At 38.4% G+C, this 14,444-nt stretch overlaps 1 protein-coding gene and 1 non-coding gene across 2 annotated transcripts; both read right to left on the bottom strand.

Moving 5' to 3' along the window:
• Positions 1–512: 512 nt before the first annotated feature.
• Positions 513–3,491, bottom strand: LOC107177310 (probable LRR receptor-like serine/threonine-protein kinase At3g47570). The gene is made up of 2 exons (XM_025099788.1): positions 1,055–3,491; positions 513–962 (listed from the first exon to the last, which is right to left on the bottom strand). Exons 1-2 carry the CDS (start codon positions 3,489–3,491, stop codon positions 547–549), a joined length of 2,853 nt encoding a protein of 950 aa, XP_024955556.1. The 3' UTR covers positions 513–546.
• A 9,490-nt stretch (positions 3,492–12,981) lies between these two features.
• Positions 12,982–13,085, bottom strand: LOC127903582 (small nucleolar RNA R71). Its single transcript, XR_008056290.1, has one exon. It is a non-coding gene; the product is annotated as a small nucleolar RNA R71 (small nucleolar RNA).
• Between the last annotated feature and the right edge of the window lie 1,359 nt (positions 13,086–14,444).

A 14,444-nucleotide genomic window follows, 5' to 3' on the forward strand; every position in this document is an offset into this window, starting at 1 on the left:
TTAGCTAATGCAAGTTTAAATAATTAAAAAAGTCTTTTTGGTTTTAGCTTTGCTTTATTTTTTTCATTTTTTTTTTGCAAGTCTTGCCTCTTAATCGAATAGAATAAATCTTTAAAAGTAGAATAAGAAAAAAAGAATAATACTAAATTCTTTTTTCAAAGCCGCGCAAAGCACGGTTCTATTCCCTAGTTAGTAAATATAAGATAAGTCCAAACGGATATTACAATAAAGCTCAAAATTAATGTGAACAACAGAAGCTCGTCATATTGCCAGTGTTAGTTGGAATACTCTATACTTCCAATATTTTATTATAAACCTAGAGAAATATATACTTGTGATAAAATTGTTATCCCCCCAACAGCCCCGTTTTCCTTGTCTAAGACCAAATTTCACTTTCTTCTTTTTGATGAAACTTTTAACTTTCTTGCCTTGTGATTCATAAAACAATGAGCTTTTTTCTTCCGTCACAAGATACTGTGTAAATTTATTTCACTTGGGCAAAAGCTATAGAAGAATATTGTACTATCTAATTATTTGTCTGCTTGTTTAATTATCTAATTTATTTCCCTCACAAGATACAGTTTCGGGCTTAAGGAGAATATTCTTGACTGATTGTAGCTCCTGGACAACATTAGTTATCTTCATTCGATGTTGTGGTGACTCTATTGAACAAGCAACTCCGATTTTGACCATAGAAATGAGACATTCCAATTTGCTGTTGATTCTTATTCGCCTTCTCTTATGGTAATTAGTACTAGCCAAAATTTCATCACCATTTAGAAGTATTGGATCCACAATGTTCATCACATGATCAGGTAAGGCCATTCTTGCAAAGCTATGAAGATTCAAGTCTCTCTTAAACATAACATCTGTGGGTTTTTTTGTTGTTACCATTTCCAACAGTAATATTCCATAGCTGTAAACATCTCCATTTGTTGACACCTCACTTCCAAGGCCATACTCTATCATTCAATATAAGATATATGAAGAAGTTAGGAGTTGCAAAAAGAAATCACAAAAAAAAAAAATTATGGATTTGAATGTAAGTTATAACCTGGGGCTGTGTAGCCAATTGTTCCCCTTACTCCAACAGAGCTGCTAGAAGTTGGATTTGAGACTGCTTCATGAAATCTTGCTAGTCCAAAGTCACCAATGTGAGCTGAAAAGTTTTTATCGAGAAGGATATTGCTTGGCTTTAGATCACAATGGAGAATTGGTTCTTGGCAGTGGTGATGGAGATATTCTAGTGCAGATGCCACATCAATTGCGATACTTAATCTCTGAGGAAGGGTGAGTTTGGGAATTTTAATTTCTTCATCTCTTTGCAGAGCTGCATCTGGATGCAACCATTTTTCAAGACTCCCATTTGGCATGTATTCATAAACAATAGCTTTAAAGTCGTTACCTTGAAAATCAATACTTGAGCATGAAGTTATGACCCTGACAAGATTTCTATGACGAATATTTTTCAAGGCTTTGCACTCAGCCATGAAACTCTTAGAGGCACCTTGGCATTGAAGGTTAATCACTTTGATAGCAACAATAGTTCTATCTTCATCAAGTACTCCCTTATATACAGAGCCAAAACTACCAACTCCAATCAAGCGTGTTGAAGAAAACCCATCAGTTGCTTTGAAGAGGCTTTGGTAAGACATCTTTGGAAGTGCTTTTATCATCATTGGTATTGAAGGCTGCCTAGAAGGTCCCCTTCTCCTTTTGTGCCAATAGAAAATGAAAAATGACACTATGACTAATCCTGAAAAGGCACTAAGAGTGAGGAATATTATTTTCAGTTTTTGAGAGATCTTTTGACTGCTTGATTTGTTCTCAGTGCATTTGGGTAGTTGTAGCTCAGGTATGCCCCCACAAAGTCTACTACAACCTATAACTGATATTGCACTTGCATTTGCAAAAATTCCTTTCGTTGGTAGTTTCCCCTCGAAGTCATTAAAGGATAAGTTAAGATATTCCAAAGAAAGAGCCTGGAGGAATATTGGAATTTGGCCAGACAAATAATTTCGTGATAGATCAACCTTTCGAATACCTCTTAAAGTTCTAAAAAATGAAGGAATGGATCCGTGGAAGAAGTTTCCAGCCAGATAAATCTCTTCAAGACTAGAGCAAAGACCAAGTTCACTTGGAATTTCACCAGATAAGTCATTGTTAGACACAACAAAACTCCTCAAAGCTTTTAGATTACCGATCCTTGGAGGTATAGATCCAACGAAGTGGTTTTGGCCTAAATCTAGTGAATTTGAAAGATAGGATAAATTGAAAATGTCCTCTGGGATAGTTCCACTGAGTTCATTTTTGGACACTTCTAAAAATGCCAATTGTTTCAAATTTCCTAGACTAGACGGGATGACTCCTGATAAATTGTTATTGTTAAAGAAAATTTGAAATAATAACGACAGATTTCCTAGAGTGGAAGGAATTTCTCCTGAGAAATGGTTGCCACTAAAATCCAAGCCCTGTAAGTTCAGAAGCTTACCCATTTCTTTAGGAATTGTGCTTGTAAATTGGTTTTCCTCCATCTCTAATGAATATAAGTTAACAAGGTTACCTATTCCTGAAGGGATGCTTCCATGGAACTGATTATAACCAAGGTCCAAAATTTCAAGTTGACTTGACAGATTAGCTATTGAATGAGGCAATGCTCCTCCAAATTGATTTCCACCTAAACCGAGAACTCGCAATTTGCTACAGTTGGCCAAAGAATCCATAAACCTCATCTCATCACTTTCCCCACTTCCTAAATTACTAAAGACTAAGTTTAGGTATGAAAGATTCCTCATGCCTCCAAAATTGACTGAAAGTTTTCCAAAAAAGCTGTTATACGCAATTTCAATATATTCGAGTTTTGAAGCATTGGATAGAGATATTGGAATGGATCCACTGAAGAAATTTTGGCCGATTTGGAACAGTTTGAGATTAGGAAAAGCAAGGCCTAAACTTTGTGGAATGCTTCCATGAATTTGATTTCGAGACACCGAAAAAATGGCAAGGAAGGAAAGATTGTAAATGGAAGGAGGGATTATGCCAGAGAGGTTGTTTCCGCTAATTCCAAGAGCTTCCAACTCTTTCAATTGACCCAACGAATCTGGAATATTTCCTCCAAAAGAATTCCCAGCTAGAGACACACTTTTCAGGGATGTTAGATTCCCGAGAAAAGGTGGGATTCCTCCTGTCAAATTGTTTCTGTGTAAAGCTAGTCGTTTGAGTTTGTATAAAGCGACAAACTCAAATGGAATAATTCCTTCTAGCTTGTTGCACCCTAAGGTTAGTACTGTGAGCCCGGAACAATAAGATAAGTTGGCTGGAATTTTCCCAACCAGGGAGTTATTTGACAGAAGCAGAGCTTCTAATCTGAGCAGACGCCCAAATTCACGAGGGATTTCACCTTGGATAGTGTTATTCATGAGATTGATCTCTCTCAGGCAGCTAAGGTTGCCAATGTGCGGAGACAATGAGCCACTCAAGGCTTTTGACATCAGGTCTAGGGCTATGACTCTTTTGTGCCAGCGACTACATGTGATGCCCTCTCATTCGCAGAAATGGCGAGAATCATTCCATGAGTTCAAGACTCCTTGGGGGTCATGAGAAATCTTTGACTTAAAAGCCTGCAAGGCAGCACGATCTCCCTCCTCAAGGGCTGCAACTTGCAACATTGTGATTAAAAAAAGAAACATCGATGGAAAATAAACCGAGCAGCACATGCTTGTATTCATTTCTATAAGTGAGAAGGCAATTTCCTTGGCTTGCCTTTATATGTGAGCTTCGCCAAGCTTTGAGAGTTATAAGTTCAAAGATGTGTTTTTCTTTCTTCTTTTTCTTATTAGTTTGAAACTGGACTTGACTTGGTCATTTCCAAATGTAAATGTCTAATCAAACGACAAGAGAAATGTTAACATATTATACTTTTTATTGTTGTCCATTTTTTCTTGTTTGCGCTTTGATATTGACAGGCGTGATTTTATTCAAATTTTGGATCTTTATGAGCTAATTTCAAGGGAGTGCATTCATTTCTTCCGCTCTGAAGAACTTAGTTGTATGAATCGAAAAATGAACATTGCTATTACATGAATTGCATATCCTTATGGACATCCCAATATTCTTGTCGAATTTATAGCCGGCAAATTAAAAAATCAAGTTTCTTTTTGCAAAGCGATGAAAAAAGAGGTTAGATGTTAGATGTGTGAATCAAAAAATAAACATTGTTATTACAAGAATTACAAATCCTTCCGGACACCCCAATATTCTTTGCCAAATTTATAGCCGCCCATTTGAAAATCTAGTTCATTTTTCGCAAAGCAATGAAAAAAGGTATTGAATTAACAGAACAGACTGATATAAAAGGAATTCAAGGACAAATTCCAGGCTGTCTTGACAGAAAAGAAATTGCACTCTCCGTGTGGCTCAGAGAAGGTAGAGTCCCTTTACAAACCATTGGAGATGAAATTGATTATTGATTGCAGTTCATAGGGAAAACAATTTGGCAGTTGAGGTTCCTTAAATATTATTCAAGCAGTTGCATATATGATCATCACTTATGAGAAATACAGGTTTTGCCTCTCTCAAGGAAGCAATGAGAGTTTTCCTGAGATTGGAAGAAGATTATATGTTTGTTTGTTTGATATTGAGAAGAGAGGCTCTAACTTGTATAACTTTTAATGTTCAACCATTTACAATTATCAAAACATAAATCACAAATTACATGCCTATGGTCTATGCATTATACAAACATTAAATCCACAAACAGATTCACCATTGCTGAAAGTTCAACGGTCCTACACAAAATGCAAAGAGAGAAGCCAAAAGTAAAGGAAATATAGCGAGAACAACTGCCACAGAAGGTAAGTCATCAAAATTAAAACCAAAATACGCTTCTAAGAAAGCAGCTATCGTTTTCTTTTCTAGAAACAACTGTATTTTCTGGTCTACATCTCCATATTGTGAAGTAAGAAATCCCTCCATTGTCCAAGATGTAGGAGTCAGACTGTACAGCCACATCCACCATTTTGGAATTTACTGAAAACTTATATTAACAGTCATTGGAAACACAAAACTATCAAAATATTCCATGCTAAGCAATCTTCTTCAAGTTCTAATTCTGTTCAATGCATAGATTTGGAATCAATAGTAGCTTACAGATTTAGGAATAAAAAATCCAGAGAAAAGATGGAATGTGGTGTGGAAAGCAGAGAACAGAATTGAAGCAACCATGACATTCTGTGTCAACGACACAAGCAGCATTCCTAGGTAACTGAAATACAGTATTGTGTGTCAAAAGCAGCCATCTAGATGGTCAGCAACAATTTGTTCAAACAAGAAGAAGAAGAATTTGGCAGCAGCAAATATGGAATGAAGAAAATTGAAAAAAGAAGTTTGAAGAAGAAAATGGGGAACACGATTTTGACAAGGAAAAAAATTTTAATTATTATTTTAATAGCCAATGTTGGCTATAAAAGGAAGAGCTCCCTAATTCATTTGCATTCAATCCAATCTTGAGAGGCAATTTTGTAGAGAGAATTGGGAGTTGAGAGAGAGTTCAAGAGCTTGCATTTATAAGCTCTTGTTACAGTGATTGAGAGAGTTTGGGTGTATTGGGGTTTTTTGGGAAGTGAGCTAAAATACTACAATACTTGTAACTCCTTTTCACTAGTAAAATATTTCCTTCTGTCTTCGCCCGTGGACGTAGGCTAAAAGCCGAACCACGTAATTTCTAGTGTCCTCTAGTGTGCTTGTTCTTTATTTTCTTCCAATTTTACTTTAGCTGCGGTCCTGCTTCACCCACCAATTTCCTAACAGTGGTATCAGAGCTATTGGTTGTATTTTTGGAGTCGGGAACTGTTCACGTAAGGGGTACTATTCACGTATACGGCACCGTACACGTATACGGTACTGTTCATGTATACGATTTTGTTCACATAGATGGTACTATTCACATATACGGTACTATTCACGTATATGGTACTATTCACGTGAAACGGTGGAAGCGATCCAAGAATTTGCAGTGCAAAGCAGGGAATAGTGGTGTGAGTAAAGCAACTGTGTGGTTTTGTACATGTCTAGGAAAGTTCTGTCACAAAGGCGATAAGAGCTTAAGGAGTCTGGGTTTTAAGTGGGACCATTGTGACCCCTCCAGTCTTTCCTGGGAACTTTCCTGGTGTGCATTCTCACACATACTCACAACTATTCAAGGTGGTATACTAGCTTGTGTGCAGTATTTATCAACAAAATGGCGGCAAAGTATGAAATTGAGAAATTTAACGGAAACAATTTTTCGTTGTGGAAAATGAAGATGAAAACTGTATTGAGGAAAAATAATTGCTTGGCAGCAATTGGAGAAAGGCCCATGGAGATAACTGATGACAAGTGGAACGAGGTAGACGGCAACGCCATTTCTGATCTACACTTGGCACTTGCGGATGGAGTATTATCCAGTGTGGCAGAGAAAAATATGGCGAAGGAAATATGAGATACTCTCACAAAATTGTATGAGGCCAAGTCACTACACAACAAAATCTTCTTGAAGAGAAAACTCTATACTCTTCGAATGGCGGAATCTACAATGGTGACCGACCATATCAACACATTGAAGACTCTATTTTCACAACTCACAACGTTGGGTCATAATATAGAGGAAAATGAACGTGCAGAGCTTCTACTTCAAAGTCTACCAGATTCGTATGATCAACTCATCATCAACCTGACGAACAACAATCCAGTGGAGAGTCTAGTTTTCGACGATGTTGCAGCCTCCGTATTAAATGAGGAGAGCAGGTGGAAAAATAAGGAAAACAGACAAGCAAGTTCGCAGCAAGCGGAGGCGCTATCAGTGACAAGAGGGAGATCAACGGAACGTGGTCCCAGTGGGAGTCAAAATCAGGGTAGATCAAAATCCAGAAGTAAGAAGAATGTTAAATGCTACAACTGTGGCAAGAAAGGGCATGTCAAGAAAGAGTGTTGGAGTAACCAGAAGAGAAGAGAGGGCAAAGAACCTGAGTCATCAAATGTTCAGGGGTGTGTAGCAAGTACCTCGGATGATGGCGAAATTCTCTACAGTGAGGCAACAACTGTTTCAGAAGGCAGAAAATGACTTTATGATGTCTGGCTTATAGACTCAGGAGCTACCTGGCACATGACCTCTCGGAGAGAATGGTTGCACACATATGAACCTATCTCAGGAGGATCTGTATATATGGGTAATGATCATGCCTTGGAGATCGCTGGTATTGGTACTATCAAAATAAAAATGTTTGATGGTACAATTCGCACAATTGGAGAGGTACGGCATGTCAATGGCCTGAAGAAAAATCTATTGTCTTTGGGACAAATGGATAGTCATGGGTACAAAACTCATGTGGAGAATGGAATTATGAAGATCGTTAAAGGCGCGCTTGTATTGATGAAGGCAGAAAAGATCGGTGTTAATCTATTCATGCTTAAAGGAGAAACACTACAGGAAGCTGATGCGTGTGTCGCGTCAAATGGAGAAGAATCAACGATGATGTGGCATCTCAAACTTGGCCACATGTCAGAACAAGGCTTGAAGATTCTCTCTGAGCGAAAATTGCTTCCGGGGCTCAAATCGGTAAGTTTACCATTTTGTGAGCATTGTGTTACAAGTAAGCAGCATAGATTAAAATTCAGTAGATCTATTGCTAAAAGTAAATGCATTCTAGACTTGATTCATTCTGATGTTTGGGAATCACCGGATATATCCATGGGAAGTGCAAAGTACATGGTGACTTTCATTGATGATTATTCCAGAAGATGTTGGGTGTATCCAATTAAGAAAAAGTCAGATGTATTTCTAGTGTTTAAAGAATACAAAGCGCGGGTGGAACTTGAATCTGGTAAAAAGATCAAGTGCTTGAGGACGGATAATGGTGGAGAGTATACAGACGGTGAGTTTCTTGCTTTCTGTAAGCAAGAAGGTATTCAGAGGCAGTTCACGGTGGCATACACTCCTCAACAAAATGGAGTGGCGGAGCGGATGAACATAACTCTTACAGAAAGAATAAGAGCTATGTTGAGGACTGCTGGTCTACCCAATTCATTCTGGGCAGAAGCAGCCAAAACTGCCTGTTATATAGTAAATCGATCGCCATCTACAGCTATTGGGCTGAAGACAACGATGGAGATGTGGACTGAAAAGCCAGCTGATTATTCATACCTACATGCATTTGGATGTCCTGTGTACGTGATGTACAATGCCCAAGAAAGAACAAAGCTGGATGCAAAATCTAGAAGATGTATCTTCTTGGGGTATGCTGATGGAGTAAAGGGGTATCGTTTGTAGGACCCTACTGCCCACAAGATTGTCATCAGCAGAGATGTTATTTTTGTAGAAGATCAACTGCAAATGAAAGATAGAGGTGATGGCACTGTAAAAGAAAAGTCAGAGACTGTGCCGGTATATGTCGAAAATAATCCAGAAGATTCAGATTCTTCTGAAGCAGCACCAGAGCACGAGGAACAAGAACCAGTTGAGTCCGAGGCTCCAGAAGTTCGTCGGTCAACTCGTGAGAGACGACCACCAACGTGGCACTCGGAGTATGTCATAGAGATCAATGTTGCGTACTGTCTTCTAACAGAGGATGGAGAGCCATCAATTTTCCATGAAGCTTTAGAAAACTCAGATGTTGCTTTGTGGATGACAGCAATGCAGGAAGAAATTGAAGCTCTACACAAGAACAAGACATGGGAACTTGTACCATTACCACGTGGAAGAAAAGCCATTGGAAACAAATGGGTCTACAAGATCAAACGTGATGGCAATGACCAAGTGGAGCGGTATCGTGCGAGATTGGTGGTGAAAGGATATGCTCAGAAAGAAGGTATTGACTTCAACGAGATATTTTCTCTGGTAGTTCGACTCACAACAGTCAGAGTAGTCTTGGCGATGTGTGCTACATTTGACTTACATCTTGAGCAGTTAGATGTAAAAACTGCATTTCTTCATGGAGAACGTGAAGAAGAAATTTATATGCTCCAACCAGAAGGTTTTGCAGAAACAGGAAAGGAGAACTTGGTTTGCAAGTTGAACAAATCTCTATACGGTCTCAAACAGGCGCCGAGGTGTTGGTATAAGAGATTTGATTCCTTCATTATGAGCCTTGGATACAACAGACTCAATTCAGACCATTGTGCATATTACAAGAGGTTTGAAAATAATGATTTCATCATTTTGCTGTTGTATGTGGATGACATGTTGGTAGCAGGTCCCAACAAAGATCGAATCCAAGAATTGAAGGCACAGTTGGCTAGGGAGTTTGAAATGAAGGACTTGGGACCAGCAAACAAGATTCTAGGGATGCAAATTCACAGAGACAGAAATAACAGGAAGATTTGGCTTTCGCAGAAGAATTACTTGAAGAAAATCTTGCGACGCTTCAACATGCAAGATTGTAAGTCAATTTCTACCCCACTTCCTGTTAATTTCAAATTATCCTCAAGTATGTGTCCTAGCAATGAAGCGGAGAGGAAGGAGATGTCTCGAGTACTGTATGCATCAGCAGTGGGAAGTTTAATGTTCGCTATGATATGTACAAAACCGGACATTGCACAAGCAGTGGGAGCAGTCAGTCGATACATGGCGAATCCTGGCGGAGAGCATTGGATAGCTGTGAAGAGGATTCTGAGATACATAAGAGGAACCTCAGATGTTGCATTATGTTATGGAGGATCAGAGTTTACTGTCAGGGGTTATGTGGATTCAGATTTTGCAGGAGATCTTGATAAAAGAAAATCCACTACTGGTTATGTGTTTACACTTGCGGGAGCAGTTGTAAGTTGGGTTTCAAAACTGCAGACTGTTGTGGCTTTATCTACAACAGAAGCAGAATACATGGCAGCTACACAAGCTTGCAAAGAAGCTATTTGGATATAAAGGTTATTGGAGGAGCTCGGGCACAAACAATAGAAAATTCCTGTGTTTTGTGACAGTCAGAGTGCATTGCACATTGCAAGGAATCCAGCCTTTCATTCCAGGACAAAGCACATAGGAGTTCAGTATCACTTCGTTCGAGAAGTAGTAGAAGATGGAAGTGTGGATTTGCAGAAAATCCATACCAAAGAGAACCTAGCAGATGTTTTGACCAAGCCGATAAATACTGATAAGTTTGTCTGGAGTAGATCCTCTTGTGGCCTAGCAGAAACGTAGGCAATATGTTTATGGCGAAGCAGAAAGGATGGTGTGGAGATTGATTGAATCTCAATCTAATCTCCAAGTGGGAGAAATGTCAAAAGCAGCCATCTAGATGGTCAGCAACAATTTGTTCAAACAAGAAGAAGAAGAATTTGGCAGCAGCAAATATGGAATGAAGAAAATTGAAAAAAGAAGTTTGAAGAAGAAAATGGGGAACACGATTTTGACAAGGAAAAAAATTTTAATTATTATTTTAATAGCCAATGTTGGCTATAAAAGGAAGAGCTCCCTAATTCATTTGCATTCAATCTAATCTTGAGAGGCAATTTTGTAGAGAGAATTGGGAGTTGAGAGAGAGTTCAAGAGCTTGCATTTATAAGCTCTTGTTACAGTGATTGAGAGAGTTTGGGTGTATTGGGGTTTTTATGGAAGTGAGCTAAAATACTACAATACTTGTAACTCCTTTTCACTAGTAAAATATTTCCTTCTGTCTTCGCCCGTGGACGTAGGCTAAAAGCCGAACCACGTAATTTCTAGTGTCCTCTAGTGTGCTTGTTGTTGAGTGTTAGAAAATGCATATTTATAAAGGAGAAAACCGTCATTTTACATTTTAAGTCTTACTAACAACCCTTACTTTTATATATTTAACCTTCTTGTGATTTAATTACATGTGTTTTATTTTAATTAAGTATTTTATGTATTTTAGGGGCATTATAGTCATTTCACAATAAAGGAGAGATCAGACGGCAAAACGGACATCACTTTTGAACTCAGGACGGTCGAAAACCTTAGGAGGAGCATAAAAGGAAAAATGGCACTATTCACATGTACGGTATTATTCACGTGTACGGTACTGTATACGTTACTGTTCACGACACTGTTCACATAGACGGATGATGACGTGGCATTGACCGATGATGTGGCATTGACTGATGAGGTGTCACGATCCTGTTGGACTAAAATTCTTATGTACTGTTGATGGTGACGTGGCAGCATATCAGTGGACGAAAAATCTCGCGTACGGTGCATGCATCACACAGGATTATTTTCAACCAAACCGCGTTACTGTTCATCCGGGTCAAACCGCGTTACTGTTCATCCGGGTCAAACCGTGTTACTGTTCATCCGCGTGGTCAAACCGTGGACTGTTGACTGATGACGTGGCGCAATCCTGAGCGTCCAAACTGTTTTTAATCCGATGGCCATGATTTACTCCATGTATCTATAAAAAGGGGGCCTCCCCCCCTAATTTGATATCTCTGAATCCATTTTTGGGATCCATTTTCTGTAATTCCCTCTCCATCTTGTATTTTCTTCGTATTTTAATAAATTCCTATTTTGCCCCTAGTTCAACTATGAGTGGCTAATTTTCTTTCAAGCTTGGGTTGAAGGTGAAGTCTCAACATGTGTCATGGGCTTAATTTGGTAAATTTATTTTCTCTTCCCCTCTAATTTTTGTGGATGTTTTGACTTCTCGTCGACAAATAATAATAGTCTTGTCTAGATACCGCCTTGGTTACACCGGCTCTTTAGTATAAGGTTATTATTATTTGGCACGATAAGCCCTTAGCACCATATTGATTAGAGCGTGGTTCATGAGGTGTGGATTCCCCCCTCATGATTTAATTGGCATTAATACGGATTATTTAGCCCATGATGCATGTTGATACGGATCCAGATACCCAAGTACGTCATTTCAATAGAATTATCTTCAATTTATTCTCGCCATTGCAATTCCAATTTTAGAATTTATTCTCGCTATTTTAATTTAAGTTTTAGCATATACCAAATCATTTCCACCACAAATCCAACAACCCATTTACAAAATTAATTCTACACAATTAAAATCCACCTCCTCGTGGGATCGACACTCGTCACCATAGATCTATACTACAATAGATTCGTGCGCTTGCGAGTACATTAAAATTTGCACAACAAGTTTTTGGCGCCGTTGCCGGGGAGGTAAGTAATTTTAATTCATAGAATTAATTTTTTTTGAATAATTTCTTTTATTTGTTTTCTTGTATTTTTTTTATTAAATTAAAAAAAAAAGAAAAAAAAAGTGAATCTACATTTAAAGGTTAGTATTTCTTTTCTTTTTCTCTTCTTTAAAATTCTGTAATTTAATTTTCCATTTATTTTTCTTTGTAATTTTTTTTTTGTTTATCTTATTAATTTAATTTTTAGTTAATTTCTTTCACGTATTTATTTTTGTGTATTTTTATAGAAAGGTTGTAATAGCGCAATAAGGTTAGTATCGTAATTTCTCCCTCTTCTTTATTTTTATTTGTTTTGTTCCCATCTTTATTTTTTGTTTTGTTTGCATCTTTATTTTTATTTTATTTATTTGCATGCATGGTCGTAGGTCATTATTACCTAATCTTGAACCTATAGACCTTGAATTAGAAAAAACACTTCGCACACACAAACACGTTAAAAATAAAATGGATTTACAAGCACCACAGGAGAGGCCATTTAAGGACTATTTTAGTCCCTTAGCTAATTTGAGCACGTCATGCATAAGATACCCAAATGTAGCTGCTAGGAGTTTTGAATTAAAACCTAGTGTGTTAAATTGTCTCCCTACATTTTATGGCCTAGAAAATGAGGATCCATATAATCATTTGAATGATTTTCATGCCATTTGTCAAACATTCAAATATGAGAATTTTTCAGATGATGATGTTAAACTTAGACTATTCCCATTTTCTTTAAAAGATAGAGCTCGTTCATGGTTAAATACTTTACCTGCCAATAGCATTTCATCATGGGAACAAATGGTTACAAAATTTTTAAATAAATATTTCCCAGTGCATAAAACCAATGCTATTCGCAGGGAAATCTCGGAGTTTACCCAGAAAGATGACGAGCAATTTTTCGAAACATGGGAGCGATTCAATGGGCTACTCTTGAAGTGTCCACATCATGGGTACGAGAAATGGCACCAATGCCAATACTTTTTGGAGGGATTACTACCAAATGTGCAAGAATGGCTAATGGCAACAAGTGGAGGAGAGCTAATGTCAAAAAGTGCGTCAGAAATTTGGGAATTCTTCCAGCGACAAGCGGACAATTCCCAACAACGGAGTCGATCACTCAGGAATACTAGAAGGATTAAAGGAGTGAATGAGGTTCACATTGGCGAGTCAACTTCGGGAATCAAAGAAGTCAAGGAGATGGTTGAAGGTCTTGCTCGACAAATAGCATCATTATCGACTGCTAAATCAACAGAACCACATGACCATGACTCATACTCAGATCAAGCCAATGCCATAGGTGTAATGAGAAAGCCATCAAATTACAACCCATACTCCAACACATATAACCCTGGATGGAGAGACCACCCCAATTTTTCATGGTCTCAAGGATTCCAACAGAACGGACCAGCAGCTCCACCAATGCAACCAATTCCTCAAATTTCTCAAGCCTCTCAACCACCATTTAGACCATACAATCAGAACCAGAACCACTCTCAACCTAGACCATGGGAGGATGCATTCCAGAATTTTAGGAATGTTACTCACTCCACGATTGAGCAACAGAACCGCACCATTGATGGACTACGAAATGAGTTGAGAGCGGGCTTCAACTCACAAGCTCAATCAGTTTCAAGCCTCGAGAAGATGGTGGGACAACTTGCTTCTTCAGTTCAGACCTTGGCAATGACCGTTGAGAAAGGTAAGTTTCCAAGTCAACCAGTGCCTAACCCTAAACGAGTGCATGAAGCAAGTACCAGTTCACCACAGCAGCATGGAGAAGTCAAAGCCGTCATGACCTTGCGAAAAGGAAAAGAAGTCGACAACAAAGTGGAGATGCCGGCGACAAAAGAAAATCAAATTGTACCTGTAAATGTTGACGACTCACCACCGGAGGAGAGAGAAGAAGCCAACCCACGAGAATACGTTCCCAAAGCTCCATTTCCTCAGAGGTTAGCGAAAGGAAAAAAGGGAAAATCTACAGGTGAGATTCTCGAAATCTTCAAACAGGTAAGCGTTAACATCCCTTTACTTGATGCTATAAAGCAAGTTCCATCTTATGCCAAGTTTCTTAAAGATTTGTGTACTAAAAAGAGAAACATGCATGTTCAAAAGAAGGCATTTTTAACAGAAAACGTTAGTTCTATACTCCAACATAAAATTCCTTTAAAATGCAAAGACCCAGGCTCCCCCACTATCTCATGTAGTATAGGGAACCACACAATTGAGAATGCTTTGTTGGATTTAGGAGCTAGTGTAAATTTATTGCCTTACTCTGTGTTTGTGAAACTTGGACTGGGAGAATTACACCCAAC

This window comes from Citrus sinensis, chromosome 6 (genome assembly GCF_022201045.2).
Source record: "Citrus sinensis cultivar Valencia sweet orange chromosome 6, DVS_A1.0, whole genome shotgun sequence".
NCBI lineage: Eukaryota > Viridiplantae > Streptophyta > Magnoliopsida > Sapindales > Rutaceae > Citrus > Citrus sinensis.

Coding starts and splice junctions, on each gene's coding strand:
- LOC107177310 (XM_025099788.1), bottom strand. CDS start 3,491: ATGTCAAAAGCCTTGAGTGGCTCATTGTCTCCGCACATTGGCAACCTT. Junction 963..1,054: donor AATTGGCTACACAGCCCCAG/GTTATAACTTAC, acceptor ATTGAATGATAG/AGTATGGCCTTGGAAGTGAG.